The 22310-nt window shown below is 35.1% G+C and overlaps 2 protein-coding genes across 3 annotated transcripts in view; one reads left to right on the forward strand and one right to left on the reverse strand.

Annotated features, from left to right (window-relative positions):
- The window catches only part of LOC142354506 (chromobox protein homolog 3-like), a 572284-nt gene that overhangs the window by 351213 nt on the left and 198761 nt on the right, over window positions 1–22310 (forward strand). The window lies entirely within an intron of this gene.
- Window positions 1–22310, reverse strand: part of LOC142353945 (uncharacterized) — a 64330-nt gene that overhangs the window by 8304 nt on the left and 33716 nt on the right. Inside the window, exons 5-8 of the mRNA XM_075406179.1 lie at window positions 17882–18024; window positions 14815–14936; window positions 10967–11397; window positions 7855–7961 (exon numbers count right to left, since the gene is read on the reverse strand). Coding sequence (XP_075262294.1) covers window positions 7855–7961; window positions 10967–11397; window positions 14815–14936; window positions 17882–18024 — 803 coding nt within the window. The remainder of the gene's footprint in view (window positions 1–7854; window positions 7962–10966; window positions 11398–14814; window positions 14937–17881; window positions 18025–22310) is intronic.

Consider the following 22310-nt stretch of genomic DNA (forward strand, 5'->3'; position numbering starts at 1 on the left):
TGGTCGGTAGAGTGCTAAAGTAAGTCCGAAGAATTGATTAATGGAGTTGAGTTTGTTTATATGGTGAAATATTTGCTTGATATTGTTACCCAAATTCTAACTGGTAGAGGGTGCATAGAGTATCTGTGGTTAAACACAGCAACTTGGTTTGTGAATATTGTGTAGATTAAGCTAGTTGTATATAACAAACCTCGAAGTACTTTTACATAGGTGAGTTGAACCAATTTAATTGAATTTGGAGTTACCGAAATTGTTGAAATTGAATTTTTGGTTAAATGGCCAGGGGAAATGATGAAAAGTTTCGATGTTTCAACTAATCGGTTGTTTTGTAGATAAGACGTAGCAGAGATTGCTATTGAGTTGCCTCTTTATTAGTTGTTATATAAGTTATATCTATATACAGAGACAATTTTCTAATTTGTATAATACTTCTAGTAGTTTCAGCCTTAATTGTTGATTTGAATTCATATGCTGTAAATTTGGTTAAAAGCTCTAGATTAAAACATTGATGTATTGATGCTTATATGGAGGTAGCGATGGTTCACAATTTGATCTACTAGGCCTAGCTTAAGTGAAAATAACTGCTGTGATGTGTTGTGGATTTAAAAAAAAGGAAAAAGTAAGGTATGCATGAAGCAAAATCTGCTGATAAGTGAGACTAGATATAAGAACCAGACAACCAGATAACTTTTTTAAAGATTAAGCTTAGTTAAGATTTAAGTCAAATGCCAGTTTTAGCAATTATTCGGGAGAATAATAGTGTAGAAGGGAGGAGTGTAGAATTTGGTAAATCCTACTTCTCTCGCAAAATTTCGCAATAAAAATAGACACAACTTGAAGTTCGGAAATCAGTTACCATCAAAATGCTAGTAAGAATGTTGGCTTGCGATTCATGGCCATTTGACAGACCAGGCTTTTATGGAACAAAAAAGGGTTACTTAGAAGTTGAGGGGGTGCAATATTGATTTTCTGAGAGGGACCGAATTGATAAAAGTTAGTTATCATCAAGTATTTACCTCAGTGCGGTTAAACTTGGTAGGGAGTTAGTGCATAACGTTGGGCAAGTTCCGTTGTTGTCAGTTTCGGGGAATTTGTTTTGGAGATACCGTGGGGGGGGGACTTTAAACTTCCAAATAAGGCTTAAATTCTTGAGTTCATAGTTTGACCGACTGATTAATTGGTAGCGTCATAAGTCTGATACTGCTTTTGTTTTAGTTTGAATAGCTTGAATAGAAGTCAGCAATGTATAAAGAAGGCGCTCAGGTCATTCAATTGTTCTTTTGAAGTCATAACAAACTTTACGTAAGAAAAGCTTACCTAATGTGGTCTATAATGTGAAGTGAACAGATTCTTTTGTTTTGATCATTCTTGTACATTGTTGCTTGATAAGTTACTAAGGAGTAGAATCACAACATTACCAAAGCAGTATCAAAACACAGCTGTAGCTTATGAGTTGACCTGTAGAGAAGTTGTGATAACAAAAACATTGTTGAGGGGATTGAATTGACTTGATAAATTGAGAACACCGGTTTGCGCGCTTGAAAATCAGAACGCTTGAGAACAACAATCAACCGCATCTAGATCAAGCGGCTTGATTGAGAGCTTTTAGAGTTAGAGAATAGTAGCTCTTTAATGGTGAATTTGGTTAAAGTTGTGAACCATCTTATTATAAAACCCTGGTTGATTATTGATTTGATTTTGTTATCTTTTACATTTTCTGTTTATTCATTTGATGTTATTTGATTATTCAACTCAATTCATTATTCTAACTAGAGTTTCTTACAGCCGACAAGAGCAGCGTGGGGACAAAATAACCGTCCGATAGAGGTCCGAGAGCCATCAAAACACCCCTTTCAATTTGTTAGAGTTTTGGGCGCTAGTCGGTCCCCAGCTAGTCAGCCTAAGCAAAGTACAAAATTCTACAACGAAAAAGTCTTCATTCTCAGAATTCGCCGCATTATATTTCTATGACGTCTATGCTGTAAATGTTTTAAAATTTGTTGAGCAATTTATTTTTTGTGAGTCTAGAATACGCGTGGAGTAAGTCTGCAGTCAAAGAAAGAATAGTGACTCGTAAACTGAAGCGTCCAGTGCGTTGAAAACATAATAGGAGGATCTTACAACTGCTTCAGAAATGTGACATGTAACTTTGAAAGCAGTTGGCAGTTTCATGTAAAATACCCATCTCCAGAGAAAATTAAAGTTTCGATTTTAAAGCCGACACAATGTGACAAAGAAATGAGTTTTAAAAAATAAGCAAAATTTAAACCTCTTGTTTTTAACCCAAATAATGTCAATCGCTTGCTGCAAAGCAACATTCAGCTAATTACCAAGAACGGAAAATTCGAGTTAATGGCAGATTAGAAAAGTTTGTTTTATTAATATTTACAAGACAACACCCTTCACTTAAAAAATGAAGTAACTGCAGAACCACTTAACTTTTTATTAACCAGTAGTAGCCGAAAAGACAAAAAATTCCTTTTTAATATTTGTTAAGAATATTAAAAACATGACCGAATAATCTCGGGCGAGTTGCTCTCAACAAACTGGCGAGTGCTCAGTGTCGTCAAAAACTAGATACGGTTTAGGGAGGCTGGCATTAGCCGAATTGAAGGGGCGTTGGATGAGCACGGCAAGGCGCACGGGCGTAGGCGCACACACTAAAAATGTGCAGGTGTGGGGGGGGGGGGGTTTGGGGTTTGAACCGTGGGGGGGTGGGGGCGTTGATGTGGGGAATCCGACTTTAAGAACCGCATTTCACATCATGAATATATGTCTCCTAAACAATTTCGCTGAATCTCTCAGATAGAATCTAATAAACCGTAGGTTTTAAGAAAAAAGAGAATTTAATGCCCTCTGGGCGTCACCTTTTCATCACTTTTTTTATGGAAGCCAGTAAAATTTTGGAAACAACCCAAAGAGTCGGGCAATATTATTTCTAAGCTAAGTTTGACTAAATCAGAACTGTTATTGGAAAAGAGAAAGAAAAACTATAATTTAAGGACCCTAAAAAATTACAGAAATTGTTTAAAAAACAGACTATTCCGTTTTTTGGGATCTGACTGATGGGAGGGCGCACGGGGTTTGGCGATAGGCAATCTTGAGGGTTATGTAGATCATGGTAGGTAGGATAGGGGTTAAGGTATTAACTCGGCTACTCATACAGTACAATGTTCGGCAACAAAAGTCAACGTTTTAAAGCAAGACTCAACGTTCTAAAACAAGTCAAACTTCAAGACATGAACAAACTTGCTTCAGCTAGAAAACCTATAGAATGCCAATACTCCTCTCCATGTCGTAAGAAGACCACTGGACTAATTTAGAAAAGCACGTGCGTTGAGTTAATCTCTTTTACCCTAGGAGAAAAAAATTGGCAGAAAAAATATATTGACTACATCTTTTGGACCCGAACATAACCCTTTTTTTACGATTTATGTTGAGACTGGACAGCAGCAAGAGACTTTGTGATGATGGAGTGTTTCTTTTGGAATCGAGGAATAGAAGTTTCATTGGGGGTACGAACGGATGAAATAAACTGGTGAGATCAAACCAATTCATCCCCCCCTCCTTTTTTTCGGTGGTCGACCGAAACTATTTTCTGGCATTATCAACTTCACAGCAGTTTCATAGTCTCAGGCAAAAACAAAATTAACGGAAACAAAATGCGTTTTTGGTAACAAGCTTCTTCTTATCTTTAACGTAACAGAAGAAAAACAGAGAAAAAAGAACCCAATTGCGATTTCTCTCAGAAGCTTTTCTTCTTACCATTAAAAACCTTGAAAAACGAACACATTGGGAAGAAATAAACACGTTAGGCAACACATAAGCATTAAGAAGAAAAAAGCACATGGTTTTTCATAAACATGACAAGAAAGAAAAAGACGGTTAATAGCAATGAAAATTCCCTGATTTCGAATATTGTTGACATGACTTCAATCTCCGGGAAAAAGAAAGCTACAGAGCCTAGACAGGAAAAACAAAATTCGATCATTTTGAATGAGACCAATACTTCGTCAGGTCTGAAGCAACAAATGCAAAATTTAACGATTGATGATTTTGATTTGCGTTTCCGAGTTTCTGCACATACAACCCTCTTCTACCCTGATAAAAAAGACAACTTATATAAAGTAATTGTACTCGACCATCAACCAAACAAAACACAAATGCAATACGTAGACTGGGATCCAAACTTTGACGAATGGGTATGCTGTAGATCAAGTTGGGCATACTCTCAATTTAGTAGTCAATTGTCAACAAGTAAGAAAATTCCCCAAGATATTGCAGCCCACATTGACGAGCTAGTCTTTGCCACAAACAGCGAAGAAATGACCAAAAGTAACACCTCCCAAAACACAGCAAATTTTGACTTCAACGCCATCCCAGACCTTGAAACAATTTTCAAGAAGAAATACCTACAGTCCGCTTTATTCCTGTCAAATTGCGGCTAAGATGGTCTGAATTGTTAACACCTATCACTGAGGGCTGTGTTTCTCAACCAAATTCCCCAGAAGAATTGGAAGAGACTCTTTGCAATTAGCAAGTGCGTTCTGCGCGCTAGCAACAGAGGGGGGAAGAAACACAAACAGAAGCAGGAACGGCTCATGTTAAATAGATTTGAGCGTTGGAAGAATGGCGACTATGCTGGGCTATGGTTCAAAGCTGCCTCAATGAAACAAGCCAAAAAAATCAATCATGACTCAATGGAAACGCTTGCAGCAAGCGCAAAATCTCTCAGCCTTCAAGGCCAATTTGGAATTGCAGCAAAAATCTTGTCTCTGGATGGAGTGGCCCCGGATAACAAAGAAACGCTAAAAGATTTGATGAACTTTCATCCAGAAGAAGAAGTGCCAACGAGGGAAACTGATGATTACAGTAGTTATGCTATCAGTTTGACGAAGCGTCTGTGTTTAAACAATTGCAATCTTTCTCAAACTTCACAGCAGCCGGTCCATCCAAAATGTACCCTGAGCACCTTCTACATGCCGTAACGTGTGCAGTCCCCGATCAGTCCAAAAGATCGATCACAAGCATCACAAAATTAGCGAATTTGGCTTGCAGAGGACAGCTCCCCAGTTTTGTTGTGTTGCACCAACTTTTTGCTCTGCTTCGCTTACAGCGCTGCAAAAGATAAAAGGAGGTGTACTGCCAATCGCTGTGGGAGAAGTTTTTCGTCGTCTCATAGCCAAATGTATTGCGCAAGAGGCCAGTTCTGAAGTTGTTGAACTTTTTTCATCCACACAACTTGGTGTGGCATTTAAATGCGGTGCTGAAAGCATTGTACATGCAACAAAACAAAACTTTCAAAATTTTTTGAACAACGAAAAAGGGGGCCTACTTCAAATCGACTTCAAAAAAGCTTTCAATTCAAATACGAGAAGCGGTGTGTTAGATGCAGCGCAAAAATTCATTCCCTCTCTAGCCCCTTTTTGCTTCTTTTTGCTATTCTCAGCCTAGCAAGCTCTTTTTTAATGCAACTCATATTCAGACTGAATCAACAGTCTAACAAGGAGACCCGCTGGGGCCCTTACTATTTTTTTAGGGCTTTAGCCCATTATCAAAGGACTTGACGATACGTTACCAAATCTTACGCAGAATTCTTGGTACCTTGATGATGGAATTATAGCAGGTACGGAAGAGGAACTATGTGAATCATTAGAAATTTTAGCAACTAATGCAACAAGTGTGGCCTCCAACTCAGAAGAGACAAGTCTGAGTTGTGGTCCACCTCGTGTTTTAATGCTGTAGATAGCAGGACAAAGAGAAATAGCCAATCAGGAATCGAAATCTTGGGCGCAGCAATCGGAACACCCACTTTTGTTAAGTCTTGTTTAGAAAAACGGGTTAAAAAACTGGAGAAGGTGTTAGACAATCTAGGCTATTTAGAGGACCCTCAATGCGCTCTTGGAATTTTGCGTAGCTGTCTGGGTGCACCTAAATTTTTGTATTCGTTGAGATGCAACACACCGTCCACTGAGAGTAACATAATACTTGAAAAATTTGATCATCTCCAACGAACAACTTTTGAAAATATATTGGGTTCTGTAATCAGCAATAATTCATGGGAGCAAGCATGCCTGCCAATAAGCAAAACATGAGCTGGAGTTGGACGTTCTCTGAACCATTTCAAAGCAGCTTATGTTGGCTCCTTATCCCAGTCAGCAAACATAGTTGAACAAAATACTGGTGTGAACCCAACTCACGAAATTAGTTTCACAGGCCTAGTGGAGGAGTTTAGCGCTTTGGGGATTCCTCATTTGACGCAACAGAAAATTCAAGAACAATTTGACAATACGGCTCTAAGCAACCTTCTTGAATGTCAAACATCCACCAGAAAAAAAGCTAGACTGTTATCTCTTTCCTATCTCAATCAGGAGCTTGATTGACGGCAGCACCTATCCCTGCTCTTGGCCTACACCTTCAACCTAACGAGTTCCGAGCTACTCTGAAATACCGTTTAGTAGTTCCACTCTATGATTCGGATAGGAGATGTCCATATTGTAAGTCAGCTATTTTGGACATATTTGGAGATCATGCCGTTTCATGTCACGGGCGTGGCGATATAATCTCTCGTCATGACGGAATACGAGACACAATAATGACAGCTTGTTCGTCGGCCATTCTTTCCCCTGTATCTGAGCAAAAAGATCTTCTGCCGGAAAATAATTCAAGACCAGGCGACGTGTATTTGCCCAGTTTTTTAGCAGGACAACCAGCAGCCTTAGACGTCAACATTACGTCCCCACTGCAAGCCAGTTTTATCTCAGATGTGGCGAGGACATGTGGTTTTGCTCTAACCCTTGCAGAAGACAGAAAGATTGGGCATTATTACCAAAAGTGCAGCGATATGGGCATCCATTTCATACCTTTGGCGTTAGACACTTTTGGCGGACTATCCGATACAACAAGGAAAACATTGAAAAGAATAGCTCTTTTATCTGATAACAGACGTTTCCAGCCCTCAGGCCTATCAGTAGCCTTCAGTCGCCTCGCTCGAGCGGTATCAATAAGTGCCATGCGTGGCTCAGCTACAATACTGATTGCAAGAGATTCGCGATTATGAGCCAGAATTGATGGGGACTGCCGCATCCAATTGTGCCGCTCTGCCTAATCAGAGGGTCAAGAAAATCCGGTTCAAGATCTCACTAACCTCAATTGATATTGGACTCACTCTATGAGAGGGGAGCCCTTCTGTGTTTAAATGTCACCCAATGAGTGGGGACTTCAGATAATTTTTTGTCCTCATACATCAGCAGAGAAACTTCGAGATCACCGAAGGAAACAAATTTTCTCAAAGACATCTAATTGAAAGTACAACTGCTTTCACAATTTGTCAAATCCTTCAATCACGAGTTTTTATTCTTACCTGACCAAAGTGGGGAGAATATAAAAGAATATTTCACGCGTGCAAATTTTGAAATGGATAAATGAATTTAGAATTATCGAACTGCTGATCTGTTGAATTAATTACCATAGTTATGATAACCAAGTTAATTATAATTAATTTTTTCTTTCCATTAACTAAATAGATTTCTTAAAGTTGTAGAAAATTCGGCAAGAGGTCCTTGAAAACCAAAATCTTCTGATTATTTTATGGTTGAAAATGGTTTCTCATCTTTTGGAATTATTCCCACGCTTCGTGAACAAAAATTATTTCAGTTTTTACTACAATGTGTAAGCAGACAAGCATATAATGATTTCCATAGCCTAGCAATCCTATAGCGTAATGGAACTATCCGTGACAGAACTGAAGTTCATTTCACATGTTTAAAATTTTTTTTGAAATCTTTTGACAATTCAATTTACGAAACGAAACTAATGAAAAAATCCCAAAAAATGACGACTGTTAAGATATACCGTTATGAAGTGACTGGAGTAGTTCGTTGTTGATCCTTTGAAGATCCTCAACACTTTCGACCATTGATTGGGGTGCTTCCATTGGACCATGTGTCTCCATTACCCACCTACTCAACACAACAAAACCAACTTTATATACACAACTGATAGTGAAATGATTGATCTGAACACTGTTGAGGGCATACAAGAGATATAAAGAAAAAAGTGGAGGTTTCAAAATAGCGAAAGTCATCAAAGTTCTTCATTTCTTCTTTATCTTTTTGATAATGATAAATTTGTCTTTAGTACTCTACAATAGCATAATAAATAATTTAGGTTATTATGGACAAGCGCCGTACTTAGAGGATACTAGCAAAAATTCATGAGTTTGAAGGTTTCAGATATCCCAGTGTCCGGCTCAACAGTAAATCAGATCTGAATCTCTAACTGCCACATACAAAATATAGTTTCAGAACTGAATCTTTAGTTTTCAAGTATCAAAAACTCATGACAGTTTAATTTCGCACTAGAGAGTCAATGAGAACTGCTTTTTGTGACTAAGCAATAAGACCACACAGAAAACAAGAACATGATAGGCCAAAAAATCAACTTTTTACCAAAAAGAGCGTCAAACTATAAAAACTACCATCAAGGACTCATGCCAGTAATTTGACTCATTTATTACTCATTATCAACTGAATAAAGTAGACAGTTGTCATGATTGAGATTAACTGATAACACAACAAAAACAGAACAGAATTTTGCAAAAATTTTAGAAATCGACGATACTTTTTGAAAGTTTAATGTGTTAAATTCACAGAGAGCAATATATTTTTTGTAAAAAAAACTTTGTCAAAGTCATAGAGAACATTAGCTTCGAACAGGAAAAATTAAATTCACTAATTGTGATCCCATTAGCAAACTGGGAGACCTGTTCCATATAAATTTAAATGCCGAGACAACAAAAAATACAAAATTTGCACGCAAAACTCGAAAATATTGTTCGACCATACATTTTTCACTCCACTTGCACTCGAAAAGTATTTTTAGAACAAATAGATTTCAAATTTTTAGGCTCTTCCGCTCCTTTTACTACTGTAGTGTGGGCAAATTTATCACTTTAATTTGACTTCTCACTGACGTGAAAAAAAACCAAAAAAAGTTTGAAAAGGTCTTAAAAAACAGCGCACAAACACAATTCTAATACTTTTTTGACTGTAAATTCCAGTAACACCGTAATATAGCTGGGCACAGTCTACAGTTTTTCAACTAGAACAAAAATTCACTTGTACCGTATCATTTTTACGAAAACTTGAAAACACAGAGAATTTCAAAATTTTATTCCAGATTTTTCCTGCACAATAAGTTAATTTAGCAAAATGAAATTGATGAATTATAGAGGAATCGATGGGTTACGCACATTAAAGAAGCATCATTTTTCTCAGCATATTATTTCTGCAAGGTTAAGCTAGACAAAAAATTGGTTCGCATGTTCAAGTAAACAAGCAGACATGTGTTATTTCATCACAAATTGTAAATTTTTAGGTCAAAATTCCTTAGACTGATTGGTATGTAATTTAGTTTTCGCAGCACTACGGCCACCGGATTTGAAAAATTCAATAGTAAATATCTTCAAGCTATTTTCAATATTTACCAGTCAAAATGAATTGATTTAAAATAGTTAAAAGGGGGCTGAAAATTCACACAGTGGAAGGTAATTACTCTTTCTGCCGGTAAAAACTGGGCTCTTGCATTGTCTGTCTCAAGTGTTTGTTTTTTTCCAAATTTCAGGCATCAAACATTTTTCCTTTTTTAAAATTCGGTAAATTATTATATCGACAACTTTTTCAATCGCTTAAGAAAAATGAGCGACACTAGAAATGTCCATTTACTTTTTGTAAATATTTTGCTACTTTAAATCTGTATTTTTGGTGTTCTGGATTTGAAAATGAAAAAAAAATGCAGTTGAAATTGGAAACAAACAACATTTAGTTGAAAATATGATACATTATCCAAAATAAAACTCCAGCATGTTAACAATAAAAAACTATTCTTATTTTCTACCCCTGGTTCAATGTCCACTCACGTCCATTCTACTGTTCGAAGAGATTTTAATGTTCTAATTTTCATTGAAAAAACTTTTCTTTTTTGAGAAAATGCCAAAGAGTGTTCAGAAGAAAATTGTAGTTTGTGTACACTTAGGACAAAAAACAATTGCTGCAGTTCGCCAATAGTAGATGCAGAAGATATAAACTCACTAATTTCACATGAATTTTTAGTAGGGAAAATCAGACTAGAAATTACTACGGACAGCCATAATTTTTTTACGTAATTTTTTTTAAAAAAGAGTAACAATTAAATTTTCAAATGTTTGCAAAAGTGTTCTTAAATGAGAATGTTTCGAGAATTTTAGAGTTGAATTTGCTGTAAAAATTATATGTTCCTAGAACTACATGAAATGCCATGCAGCCGGGTAAAGAGATGAAATCAAATTAAGTACAGTACTAACATTTTTTAACTGTAACCAAAAGTCGAAAAGATTTTACCTCAAAGTTCTTTTGAGACAGTTTAATTAAAATTTAAATTACAGTTTAATTTTTGCTCAATTTTTTTTGTTGAAATTGATGAAAGATGCAATGCAAAATTTCATAAAAGTTGATACAAGTTCAATTGATACATTTGAAAAAAGTTTTGAAAAAAATGTTTGTTTTGTACACATGGAAATAATTATAACGAATTGCAAAAATTTGCTAAGCGTGAGGGGGAGGCTGACAAAATTGTGGTAAAATTTGTCAATGGTTTGCAACAACCTTGAGACCATTAGAATTGAGGTTCCGAAAATTGTTGTTTCTATAGGCCTAGTAACAGTCAGTTTTGTATTTTTTTCTCCCTTATTTTCTTTCTTTTCTCGGGGAAGACGAAAAAATTTCTTTAGGAGCGTGTTTCCCCCACAAAATTTTACACAAAACGTACAGTTCCAAAGTTTCCTGCCAAGATTAGCGTGGAAAGCAAAGGTTACTGAGATAATCTAAGATTCCCGGGTTTTCCGGTAGGGTTTCGGGGGATTCGGTTCATTGGGTCAGAGTACATAATCTAGGAAAATTAAGAGCTCCCTTGAGCTCCTTAAGAGTACCTTTGAGCTCCTCCGTTTTCGACAACTCCGGCTGCAACCGCCAGTGGTCGAACGGTGTGATCATCTTCCTCTTCTTCCGAAGGAACATCATCCTCATCAATTTCTGGTTCCTCTGAACCCTCAGCCAATCCTTCTTCGTCCTCGTAATCGTCTGATTCTTCGTCATTGTTGGGTTCTAGAGCGTGGTCAAGGTCGGGGTAGTCAGGTATCTCTTCAGAGGTCTCGGAGACATCGTCAATCGGATCTGGCATCTCCGGTACCTGCTCCTCGGAATTGTCCTGATTTTCGGTTGCCAACCCGACGTCAAAACGATCGTTATCTGCGTTTTCCACCGGAAGATCTGGGGTGTTTGGTTCCTGGTTTTCTTCGTCTCTCTGTTCCTCTTTTTTCGGGTTCAACTTTGCGTCCAGTGTTTTCACGAGGTTGGAGACCTAAAATGGCCATTCGACCCCCTATACGTGAAAATACATGAAAATACCGTGCTCGACCGAAATGGCCAATGAAAAGACTTTGTACTGACTTGGGTGAGAATTTTGACTGTATATTTTGGGAAAACTCCAATTCTCAATAGTTGATTTGGGTCTAATACGAGCATTAGACCCTAATCAATTGCAGAGGCGTAGAGTTTTCAAAACTGCCCTCAAAGCAAAATAGATCCATATTGTTCCACCGAATGCATTGCTTTTCACCGAAAGTCTTACATTTAACTTTTAGTATTCGCGCCGCGTCCTTGGCCAACTTAAAAGCTCTTTTTTTCGGCGCAACATAATCAGAGTTTCATTTTGTGCCATTTCAACTCATTTCGAGTGTTCGTAGATTGCCAGAAAATAACCGCAATAGCTTCGTAGATCTGCAGTTTCAAAACTAACACTAAAAAAACAGACCTATGAAATCGTCTTTTCGTTGAAGGCTGATATGTTATATTTTGATTAAAATTCTATATAAGTTTTTGCTGCCTCTTTTAGCTGAACTCAAATAACCTCCATTTAAAGTGACGCACACTCCTTTGACCTTATCTCTTTGAATTAAAGTTAACAAAAGTCAATTTCAAAGTGAGGAAATCATTTTTGAGAGTGAGGTAAGTCAAGTGTGATCAAAAATTTAATCACCCGATTGCACAAAGAACTCGCTCCACTACGAGCAAAAAATGACATCACGCACGCATTTCAATTGAAATTGCATCCACGAATGAACAAAAAGCAGATTTGAATTGAAGTGGTTGTGACGTCATATGCTCGTTAAAAAAATCTCGACGACGAAACAAAAAACATAGCAGGACAAGTCCTGGCGTACAATTCAAAGAAATAAGTAAAATTGACTAAACAAAAGACTAGACCTATTAGGAACTATGAGTGAACTGGGAAAAACATTTTCTAAAAAAATTAGATCAAAAAGTTTTTTTAAAAAAACAGAAAATCATAGTTAAGATGCAGCAAGTGAACAAAAATCCACAAGAGAAAAAGTGAAATTTGGTTTAAACAAAATGCTGGGGCTGAAATGAACTATGAATGGATTGGGAAAACCATTAAGAAAAAACTCGATCCAAAAAATCGGATAATAGTAGAAATCAAAGTGAAACTGCTGCATGTGAACAAAAAATTACTACCGAGAAAGCGAAATTTTTTTTCAAACACCGTTTTCTCACTCTACTTTAAAAATTGAGTGAAAAAACTTCACTTCCCGAAACCGCTCGCAAAACCACACGCTCAACTTCCTGTACCGGCGTGACCAAAATCACTACCCCACTTTGACTTCCCCAAAACGACTGACCCCAATTTCACTACCACAAAAATCATAAAAATGTGTGAACAGATCTTAAAAAAAGACAGCGCCCAAACACAGTTCTTATTTTTTGAGTTGTAAACATAGCCGGAAGAATTCCGGAAGCGACTCAAAGCGTCAAAACTTGAAGAAAAAATCATAATCCCAGATGATGCCATTATCGTTCGTATTAGACCATTAACTCAATGCCTCCTCAGGCCTGATCTAAAAATTGGGGAAATTTAAACTACTATCACCAAGAGAAGCAAAACGCAGCAAAATTTTATATCCTTGAAAACGTTTGGTAACTTTAAAAAGCTCGAAATAATTAGGATTGTCAATATACTGATTGGCTGTAAAAGCTGACAAAGTTATCAATTGCCCTCTAATAATTTTTGATTCTAATTTCAAAGATCGCGAAAGAGTGGCAGATAATAATAATAGCTTAAAATAGTTAAGGTTTTAAGTTATTAAAAAAATTAAATTTTTCAAAAAGGACTACTCAAATTTAAGAATCAGAAAACCACTACAAATAGATTTCTGATCATTGAAATTACAATAACAAACAACATAAATTTCTTCGCTGTTGTATATATGTTAGACGACATGATTTCGTACTAATTCAAAAATTACAAAAATCATAGAAAAGACATAAGCAACAGAATAAAATGCAACGGCAAAAATTGTTTGAAGACAATAGCAGGGCCGGATGAAAGTCACAATAATTTGTAATAATTGGAAATTTTAAAAGGGCTTTCTATAAAACTCTCAGTACTGCCTTATGTAGAATGAAATGAATTGCAAACCAAAGAAAACATGAAAATCTAAGAACAAGCTGAATTCATTCAATTTTTTAATAACTTAAAAAAATCAATATGACCAATATAAATTTAGAAATATAGGTGCCAAGACAACGCTAGAATGATACAAACTAGAGTGTTAAGAATATGTACACAAGGTAGGGAACACCGTAACATAGTCTAATTCTTGATTTTTGAAAGTTAACAAGCAAATTCAAAAAAATCAAGATGAACGAATACGTTTCATTGTTCAGCATTCGATACATAGAAAGGACAACGAGTCATCCGAGATCGAAATCCATCCTCCGGAACAGAACAAAAAAGAAAAGACAGAATTCAATTATACGAAAGATTTTGCAAAAAAATGGTAAAATATTCATGAAAAAAGGACTGCATATATGAAAAAAATTTTAACTGTTTTTCAAAAACTTAACACTAAAAAAATTGAGCAGCTATTGAAACGAAATTAAAGTCACTCTTGTTGCACAGAAAGACCATTTCTAGTAAACTAAAACCAAAAAACAGTCATAAAATTAAGAAAAAATTGAAAAAACTACTAAAGTCGGAATAACATATGTACAATTGTATAAAACAAAAAAACATCAATGTAGAAAGAGGCGTTGAGTATATGAATTATCAAAAAAAAATTCCATATTAACTGATGTTTGACAGAAAGACGGCTGAAGGATCCAAAAATCAAGAAATTATAAGAAAAAACCCAAAAATTAACTAAAAAATCAAAAGTAAATATGCCAATTTTGAAATTGAAACGCATTTTAAGGCATTGCAAAACACTGTGGTATCATTTTCCGAGGTTTAAATTTCTATATAGCATCAAAAAAAATCATTTCTACAAAAAACCAAATTACAAGCAAAAAAAACTGGACCACTTAGACGAAAAAACGGCTAAAAACGGTTATCTATATGTGCAATTCAGTCAAAAACTACATTTCAAAGTCAAAAAGTCATTCACTGATCGAAGCGCTTGAACAAAAAACTTCTCTCGCTCAGAAAAAATCAGTTCACATGGCAATTTTTCTCACTTTCGCTTTTAGGTGAAAACAGCGTCTGAACGAATAGTACTTCCGGTAAAAAAAAACTTTAAGAAAACCAATACTCCTCTTCGAGTCCTAAAAACCAAGAGAAGGCCAATAATAGCCCGAGCTATTGCTGTGCGGCTATAAAAAATGATACGATATTGAAAAACCAAGCATGGTCTTAGGATAGAGGTGGTTGTGGGGTCAAGTAAAATCACAGATACTGTTGTGAGTTTGGCGCTGGTTGTACCTGTTCTCGAATGTCGTCCACAGCTTCGTCCAGCCCCTGGCCTTGCTCTGTCACCAATTCTTCCAGATGGGTCTTGAGCTCCTCCAACAAATTCAGGGGTCGCAGGGGGTATGTCGACGCTCCTGAAACGAAAATTTTTTAAAGTGTGAGAGCAACTTCGCGAAAATTGCAAACTACGAGCTTGCTAATACTGCACCAATTTGAACTGGGACATTGACCTTATGTCCTCATTTTCAATAAGTTAAATTTGTTTTTGAGGACGAAAAGTCAATTTTGAAAGACGAAAAATTGATCAGGCCAAAAATTGCTTTAAAAGGGTCAGAATCCGAAAAATTCATACTAACTTTTGTTGAAAAGAATTTAATTATCCGCTTAAAGCAAAGTAAAAATAAATTGAAATCTACAAAAACCTCTTAAAAAAATTTTGTACGTTCAACTTTTTAAAGCAAAAATTATTCTCAACGGTGGAGAAAATTAAGATTTTTGCCAAAGTCTGGCGAAATTAAAACCAACCAAAACCGTTAATTTATTATTTATAAAGACCTTTTTAACACCTGAAACGCTGTTAAGTTTCAGATATGTACAATTAATAAACTGGTGTAATTTATTGAGAAAATTAAAATTCGGCGGACGTTCTGGTAAAAATTTGAAAGAGATCCGATCAATTAGCTGTTTTCCAAACTATTGAAAAAGAAATGGGCAGTAAATGTGCAAAATTTTTCATGAATTTCTAGAACATTGAGTTAGAATTGTGATGAAGTTAGGTTTCTTGAAAGCGTTCAAGGGTTGAAAGAAAATTATTGAAAAAGTGCTAAAAATTTGTGAATATCTTGTCTGCTAAGATTAAAGTATTCTCAGTCAGCATATTCGTTATTAAAAAATTCTTTTATACGGTAAAGTTTAAAAAGTAGAGATAGTTTTGACTTACCTATACTTTACTTGAACTCATCTTAACGCACCGTAATTTGTACCGCCCCTTTACTTTCACTTTAACTCAATTTCCATATATTAAACATAAAATATTAACGTCGGGCCGAATAGTCTCAAACCATTGCAAAATGGATAGCATAAGGAAAATGGAGAAAGAAGAAAGGGTGTAGAAAAAGTTGGCGCAATAGGGGATTTAAGTGAGGGAAGAGATTTTTAGGAGGATTTCAAGAGTGGTCCATCTCCTGGGTGTTAGGAGTGGAATGAGAGGTTTGTGGAGCTGCATGGGTAGTGGGGAAGGGACAAGTGGTAGGCGTCTAAACTGCCAAAGCGGTGTGCCCCTTAAACATATATTTTTGTCTTCTCGGCAGCTTCGATAAATTGTTTACTTGGTCACTAGTAACGCTTTAGGAGAATTAATCAGCAACTTAACGCCCTTCACCTGCTAATTTTTTTTTGGAAAAGAAAATTCGAAAAATAAGACAAAAAAATGTCAGACGAACAGTCCATAGCATGAAAGATCATAACGTAGCATGACCAGTCCGGAATTACAATTCAAAGAATGGAAGCAACTTAAGACAACACTACCAGCCTCCTCAAAGAACAGCTTCCGATAACAAACAAAACAAATCAAATACTAAGACGTTCAAGAAAATAAACAGTAAAACCAACACAACAAAAAATGAAAATACTACTTCATTTCAGTTCTTTCAGAAAAATAGTGTTAGTGAAGCCATTTTTCCCATAAAAAAGAACCGCAACAATATTTTTACACAATAGGAGTTTAGACAGCAAACAACAACTTTGCGGAAAACCGCTGCAGCTAAAGTAGAGGGGCTGTTGTTTCAAGGGATAGTAAAAAACGGGATAGATCATTGAAAACAACTAACGTCAAAGTAAATGAAAAATGAAATTAAAACCTGAACTCTTCACCAATTGAACTTTCTACCAATAGAAACATATATCAAATTTAATGAAGGGAATTGTGGGACAGGGCAAAAAAAGGTGAAACAAATGCAGGTAAAAATCCAAAGATCAAACAATGTAGAAAACAAAATTAAAATTGTCGAAAACAGCTATTTTTTCTGAAAGCAATGGTTATCAAAGCAGTGAAAAATGAAACATATGAATAAAAACCATTAGTGTGATCACAGTTGAACTCATGAGTGAGCCATTGGCAGGTGCGCTAAATGGGACTAACTGGCAGAACAACAAAACTACAAAAGAGGGAAAAATCCGAAAAAATGACTAAGATTCTTCGAAAACAGTTAGTGTCATAAAAGTGAAGTCATACAAGCGTGCCAATGAGACTTATCAACTATGAGAATAAATATCCAAAGAACGAAAGTAACTACAAAAACGGGGAAATGCAAAAAAACTTATTCCATGAAGACAATGAGCGTCAAAGTCTTTGAAAACCATCGCTTACTTTTTGAGGGGCTTAAACAATTGAAAATATGCATTATTAGACCACAGGTAATGCCTTGTCAATGTATTCGTCCGGAAAATAAATAGAAAAACGGAATCTAATTTGCCGCAACTAAGAAAATTCGCTTATATAGCTACTTACAATTTTCCGTTGAGAGCAGTTATTTGCAAGTTTGTTTGAGAAAAAATAATCAGATCAACTCTACTCTAAGTAACATTGGAAATTACCTTAACTTTTCAGCTAAACTGTAAGGGTTATTATATTTTTATTTTAACTCTGTTTATATTCTACCTAAGCACTTTGAGTACATTTTTTCTGACTTAGTCAAATTTAAGGTAAACATACCCCGGCCTTTAACATAGAATAGAACCAAATTGAAGGTAAATTTAGAGTTGGATAGTATAGGGTAAATTAACCGTAAGATTTAGGGTACATTGAGGTAGTGAGACTTTAACTTTAAGTAAGTTAGCGTAAGTTAATGTGCGTTGAAAAAATAGATTCATCTATTTCGTTAAAGTAAATTGTAAAAAAAAATTAAGGTCTTTTAAATAAAACAAACTAACTTAAGATCTCCTGTCGCAGTTTTTTGTTACAATTTTTTAGGTTATATTTACAATCGAGTCTCCGGTCACAATGATAAAAGATCGTTCATAAGGAAACGTTTGCAATGTTTCAGAGCATTAACAGCAGATATCTGATTAAAAAAACTACCTGAGCAGAATTTTTGGATTCCAGATCCATATTTGGTTGGGTCCAGAGATTCGATTGGTTGGTGGTCGATGTCGAAGAAGAGAGACGCACTTGTAACGTGGGAAATTATCGCTTCTGCTTCCTGGCTCAGACCAGCCAAGAACCTGTAAAAATATAGTTTACTACAAACATTTAAAATACACTTTTAATTTAATACACAATTTAATACACTTTCGAAAAATCAAACTGTTCGAAAACAATTGGTATATCCTTTTATGACATTGCTTTAAGCCCAAACCACTATACAAATTCGACAATGCCTCACAAGAAGGCTGCCAGCCATTAAGGAGACAAAGATACAAGGCAAACAACAAAATCAAATATAAACAACAAGCATTAATTACGACCGAAACTCAAATCTTTGTAAAAAAAAACTTAAAGACAAAGTCAAAACAGCATCAGATAGAAACTAAACTCATCAAATTGACCTGAATTTAACCAGAAAAGACATAGGACCTGTCTTTATTGAGAAGGCTTAACACTTAGAAAAAGCATACAAAGCCAGTGAAATCTGTCACTATCCAGAAAGTTTCACAATTAAAAATGGATAAACACTGGCAAAAATTGAAAAGTCAATTAAAGTTTGCGAGAAAACCGTGTCGAAGCATATAAAATCATAATCTTTTTGGCTAAAATAATAAAGTGCGCCTTCTTCCAACGCCCTTAATATGATATATAGTACTTGTAATTAAGGTGTCATTAAATTGAGAACTGAAAAAGATAGCAAAAAAGAACCCTGAAAATTGAAAAGTGTCCAAAAACAATTATGAAAACTTGTAGTATCAGCCCTAAAAATAGAGATTTCTCTCCTTTTTGCCGAGATTTCGCTAAAATTTGGCAGAGATAAGAGTAAAAGTGGCAAATCTCAAAACCCAATATTTTTTTGAGTTTTTTCAGACGTACGTAATGACAACCATTTGCTTTAAACTAAAAATTTCAATTAGATTGACTTTCAACTGCTTAGGAAATCATTTGGAAAATTTATTAAAGAGATTAGAAAAGGAAAAAGGACAAAGAAATGAAAATGAAAGCATGCAGAATGCAAAAGTTCATGTACAAAATTACGCAAACAGTGTAGAGGCATAATCTTTTCGGTACAATTATCATGTATGTTTATTGGGCGTCACTTGGCTATTGGTTATTGGTCTTCTATTACAATCGGAATAAGTTTTCAGTTGTGAAACTCCATATTTTGACCAATATTGGTCTTGCTATTGCTGCTTGTACATCAAAGCAAAATTTTTCTCCAATTGTTGCCAAAATTACCGATGGGACATGCCTACAAAAAGGACAAGAAAATCAGGCAAAACTCCAGAATTCATTAAAAAATTACAAAATACTCGGAGAGATAAAACCCTTTGAGCTTTACTCGAAAAACCACCCTTGGAATCAGAGCGCGGCTGTTAAAAAATACCACTGATCCAGAAGATTGTCAACTAGGTTTTTGGGCAAACGGAAGTCTTTACATATCAAAAATAATTTATGCATTTTAATGAAATATCGATTTAATTTAACGAAAGGCCGGTAATATGTTAATTTCAGGACACTTTTCGTGGAACCGAAGTTAAAATAGCCATTTTTTCAGCAAGCTAATGATTTATCTGCAGTGTTCATATTTACACTACCGGCCAATTTGTGCAAATTGGGCTAAATAAACATTTTTGTTAAATTTTTCTTGAAAAAATGACAAAAAGTTTGTTTTCAAAAATTGAGCCATAATTTTATCCAAAACTGAGGTTTTAAACAGCTCTCTTTTGTCATTAAGCGTAAACCCAATGAGACTATCAATTACATTTTCTTCATACCTTATCAAAATTCATCAAAATTTCAGCAGAACTGTCCAAAAATTGAAAAAAAGCAACTGAAGTGAGGCTAACTTTCACAAAAATTTAAACATTCGTAATTCATCGGAAAAGGAGAAACTCGAAAAAATCTTATACAACGAATATATTGGTGCGCGAAAATTGACTGAACAAAAAATCCCAGTGGGGCATATAATTGCTTCCCCACTAAAGTGGGTCGGAACAATAAATTCCTTTTTATTCTTTAGTGTAACAAGAACATATACGCTCTAGTTGAACTGCTTATAAGGTAAACAACTATTTATTTGAATTAAATAAAAAATAGGCATTTATTTAAGTCAAGTAATCTGAATGCCTCAATATTTATAGTATAATATTCATTCTTCTTATTTAGGGTCAGACTTTGAAAATCACCCATCATCAATCAACTCCCAACTAATTCTGTACTTAAAAAAGGATACTTGACCTGTAGTAGAAACCAAACATATACAAACAACTGAAAGCACGCTGAAACAAGGTAGCTTGAATTGCAAAATGTCGTTTTAAACCATAATTATGAAATATTTCTTCAAACTGAAAATTATCGTCTCAAATTTTCATAGCAAAAAATTGCTGAAAATTTAATAAACTTCTTCAAAGTTATATATTTGTCCAGCTTGTATATTTAACAATCAGAAAGAACTTTTAAAATTGCTTAAGAACAACTGAGACTTATTAAAATTCTGGATATATCAATAAAAATATCAAAAAAATTCCCAATTAGAGCTTAAAGACTGTTGAAAGATTTTTCCGATACAATAAATCATTGAGTCATTACTTGGTCGAAAACCGGCCTTGTTGAAATAATTTAAAGCTAACGTATGTGTTTTTTGATGAGGTTACTGCTGACCCCTACTGAGTGATTTCAAACATTAGAGTTTTCGTTATACACTAGAGGCCTCCAGAAGTCATCAGCATTCTTGTTGCCTTCATTGATATTTTGTACCTACCGTAAAATTCCAAGAAGAAACAAAAGCAAGTTTCTGAGTCTAAATCTTATAAAATAACCAATAAAATGATTTCAAAGCCATTTTGTAACCAACTAATTGCAAAATATTTCAAGAATCAAATATTTTTTACAAAAAGTTTTTCGGTTATTTTGTTTGAACTGCATTGTTGAAATTTTTAAATATGTATTTTGTCAAAAGATTTCCCTGAGTACCATTTAAAAACTATCGGAAACAACTGCCCCAGAAAGATTTGCACTATGTTCTTTATACAATATAGCGTTTCAGAGGTCATTTTATTTGCATGCAGAGAATTCCTTTGGTATATTTCTGCGTTAAAGACGTGCGAGATTCGGTTGACCTTGTTGACAAAACTTAAGATAGCATATCAAAATGGTGTTAGGGGAAGTTATCATCTGAGAACTCAGTTCTGAAATGATTTTTGTACAAAATCAACACGTGAAATGATCTTGAAACTTCCTATCTGTCTAAGTTTTTCCTGCCAATTATGTCAAGATTTTATCATAAACATTACTATTTCGTTCCACAGAGATTTTTGAAGGCGGCGATGACGTGGCAAGACATTTTTTCTACAAAAAATGAAACAGTTCTTCGATAAACCTACATAAGAGGGCAGCCTGCATGATTCTGTACGTGGCACCAAAAGTTTTCATACTCATTTGATGGCTAACAAAGCATAAAATTACGCCTTAATATTAGCGAGATATGTGTTTAATCAGGTTGCAAAAAAAACATCTTTCTCTACAAAAACGCAACAGATCTTTCAATTATCAAAAATTTTAGACACATATGACTCCTCTTCGTCCGTTCATCCAGTGATTTTTATTTTTTGTAGAATAAACAAAACTAAACAGTTTTCAATATGATTTCAACTGCCTTTCAATTTGAACCTCTTTTTGGGAACATCAAAAGCAAAAACAGATCCTTATCGATGTGTCTTAGTTTTCCTAAAAACTGAAAACAACTCAGACAGAATGGCAGACCATCCTCTTTTACAAATAACATTAAGCCACAAGGGGACAAACCTAAATTTATCTGTGTGATTTTGGTATCAAAATTCTGTTTATACTACCAAATTATAAAATGCAACATGAAATTACTTTTGTCATAAAGAAACTTTTTTGAAATCAGTGGCATAGGTAATTTTGAAAAATATTAACAACCGAACAATAAGTAGAAAAAGAATGTTCCAAAAACAGCCAGACTACTAAGACCTAAAAATGTTCCCAATTTCAAAAGAAAGTTAAGTTTTTGGTAATATTTGCATCAGAGGAATTACAAAACACTCGAAGAACACCTTAAAAGGTTTAAAAAGGTAACCATACCACAAGGTATTTTCTCGCATTGGCGAGCCACAAAAATTATTTCAAAAATTGTTGAAATCCTCAGCTACTCTTAAGAAAGACCTTGAGACAATTTTTGAAAAAATAAAGAAAGTAATTAAAGAAAACTGACTTCAGTAGCTCTCAGTAACGGTCAGTCAGTACGGTTTTTTAAAACAATGAACACCGAAAATCTGCTTGAAATTTTGGGAGCAAATGGACAACAGCTTTTGACATTAACGGCATAAGAGGCTTTTTG

Source organism: Convolutriloba macropyga, chromosome 15 (assembly GCF_964194025.1).
Source record: "Convolutriloba macropyga chromosome 15, txConMacr16.3, whole genome shotgun sequence".
Lineage (NCBI taxonomy): Eukaryota > Metazoa > Xenacoelomorpha > Acoela > Convolutidae > Convolutriloba > Convolutriloba macropyga.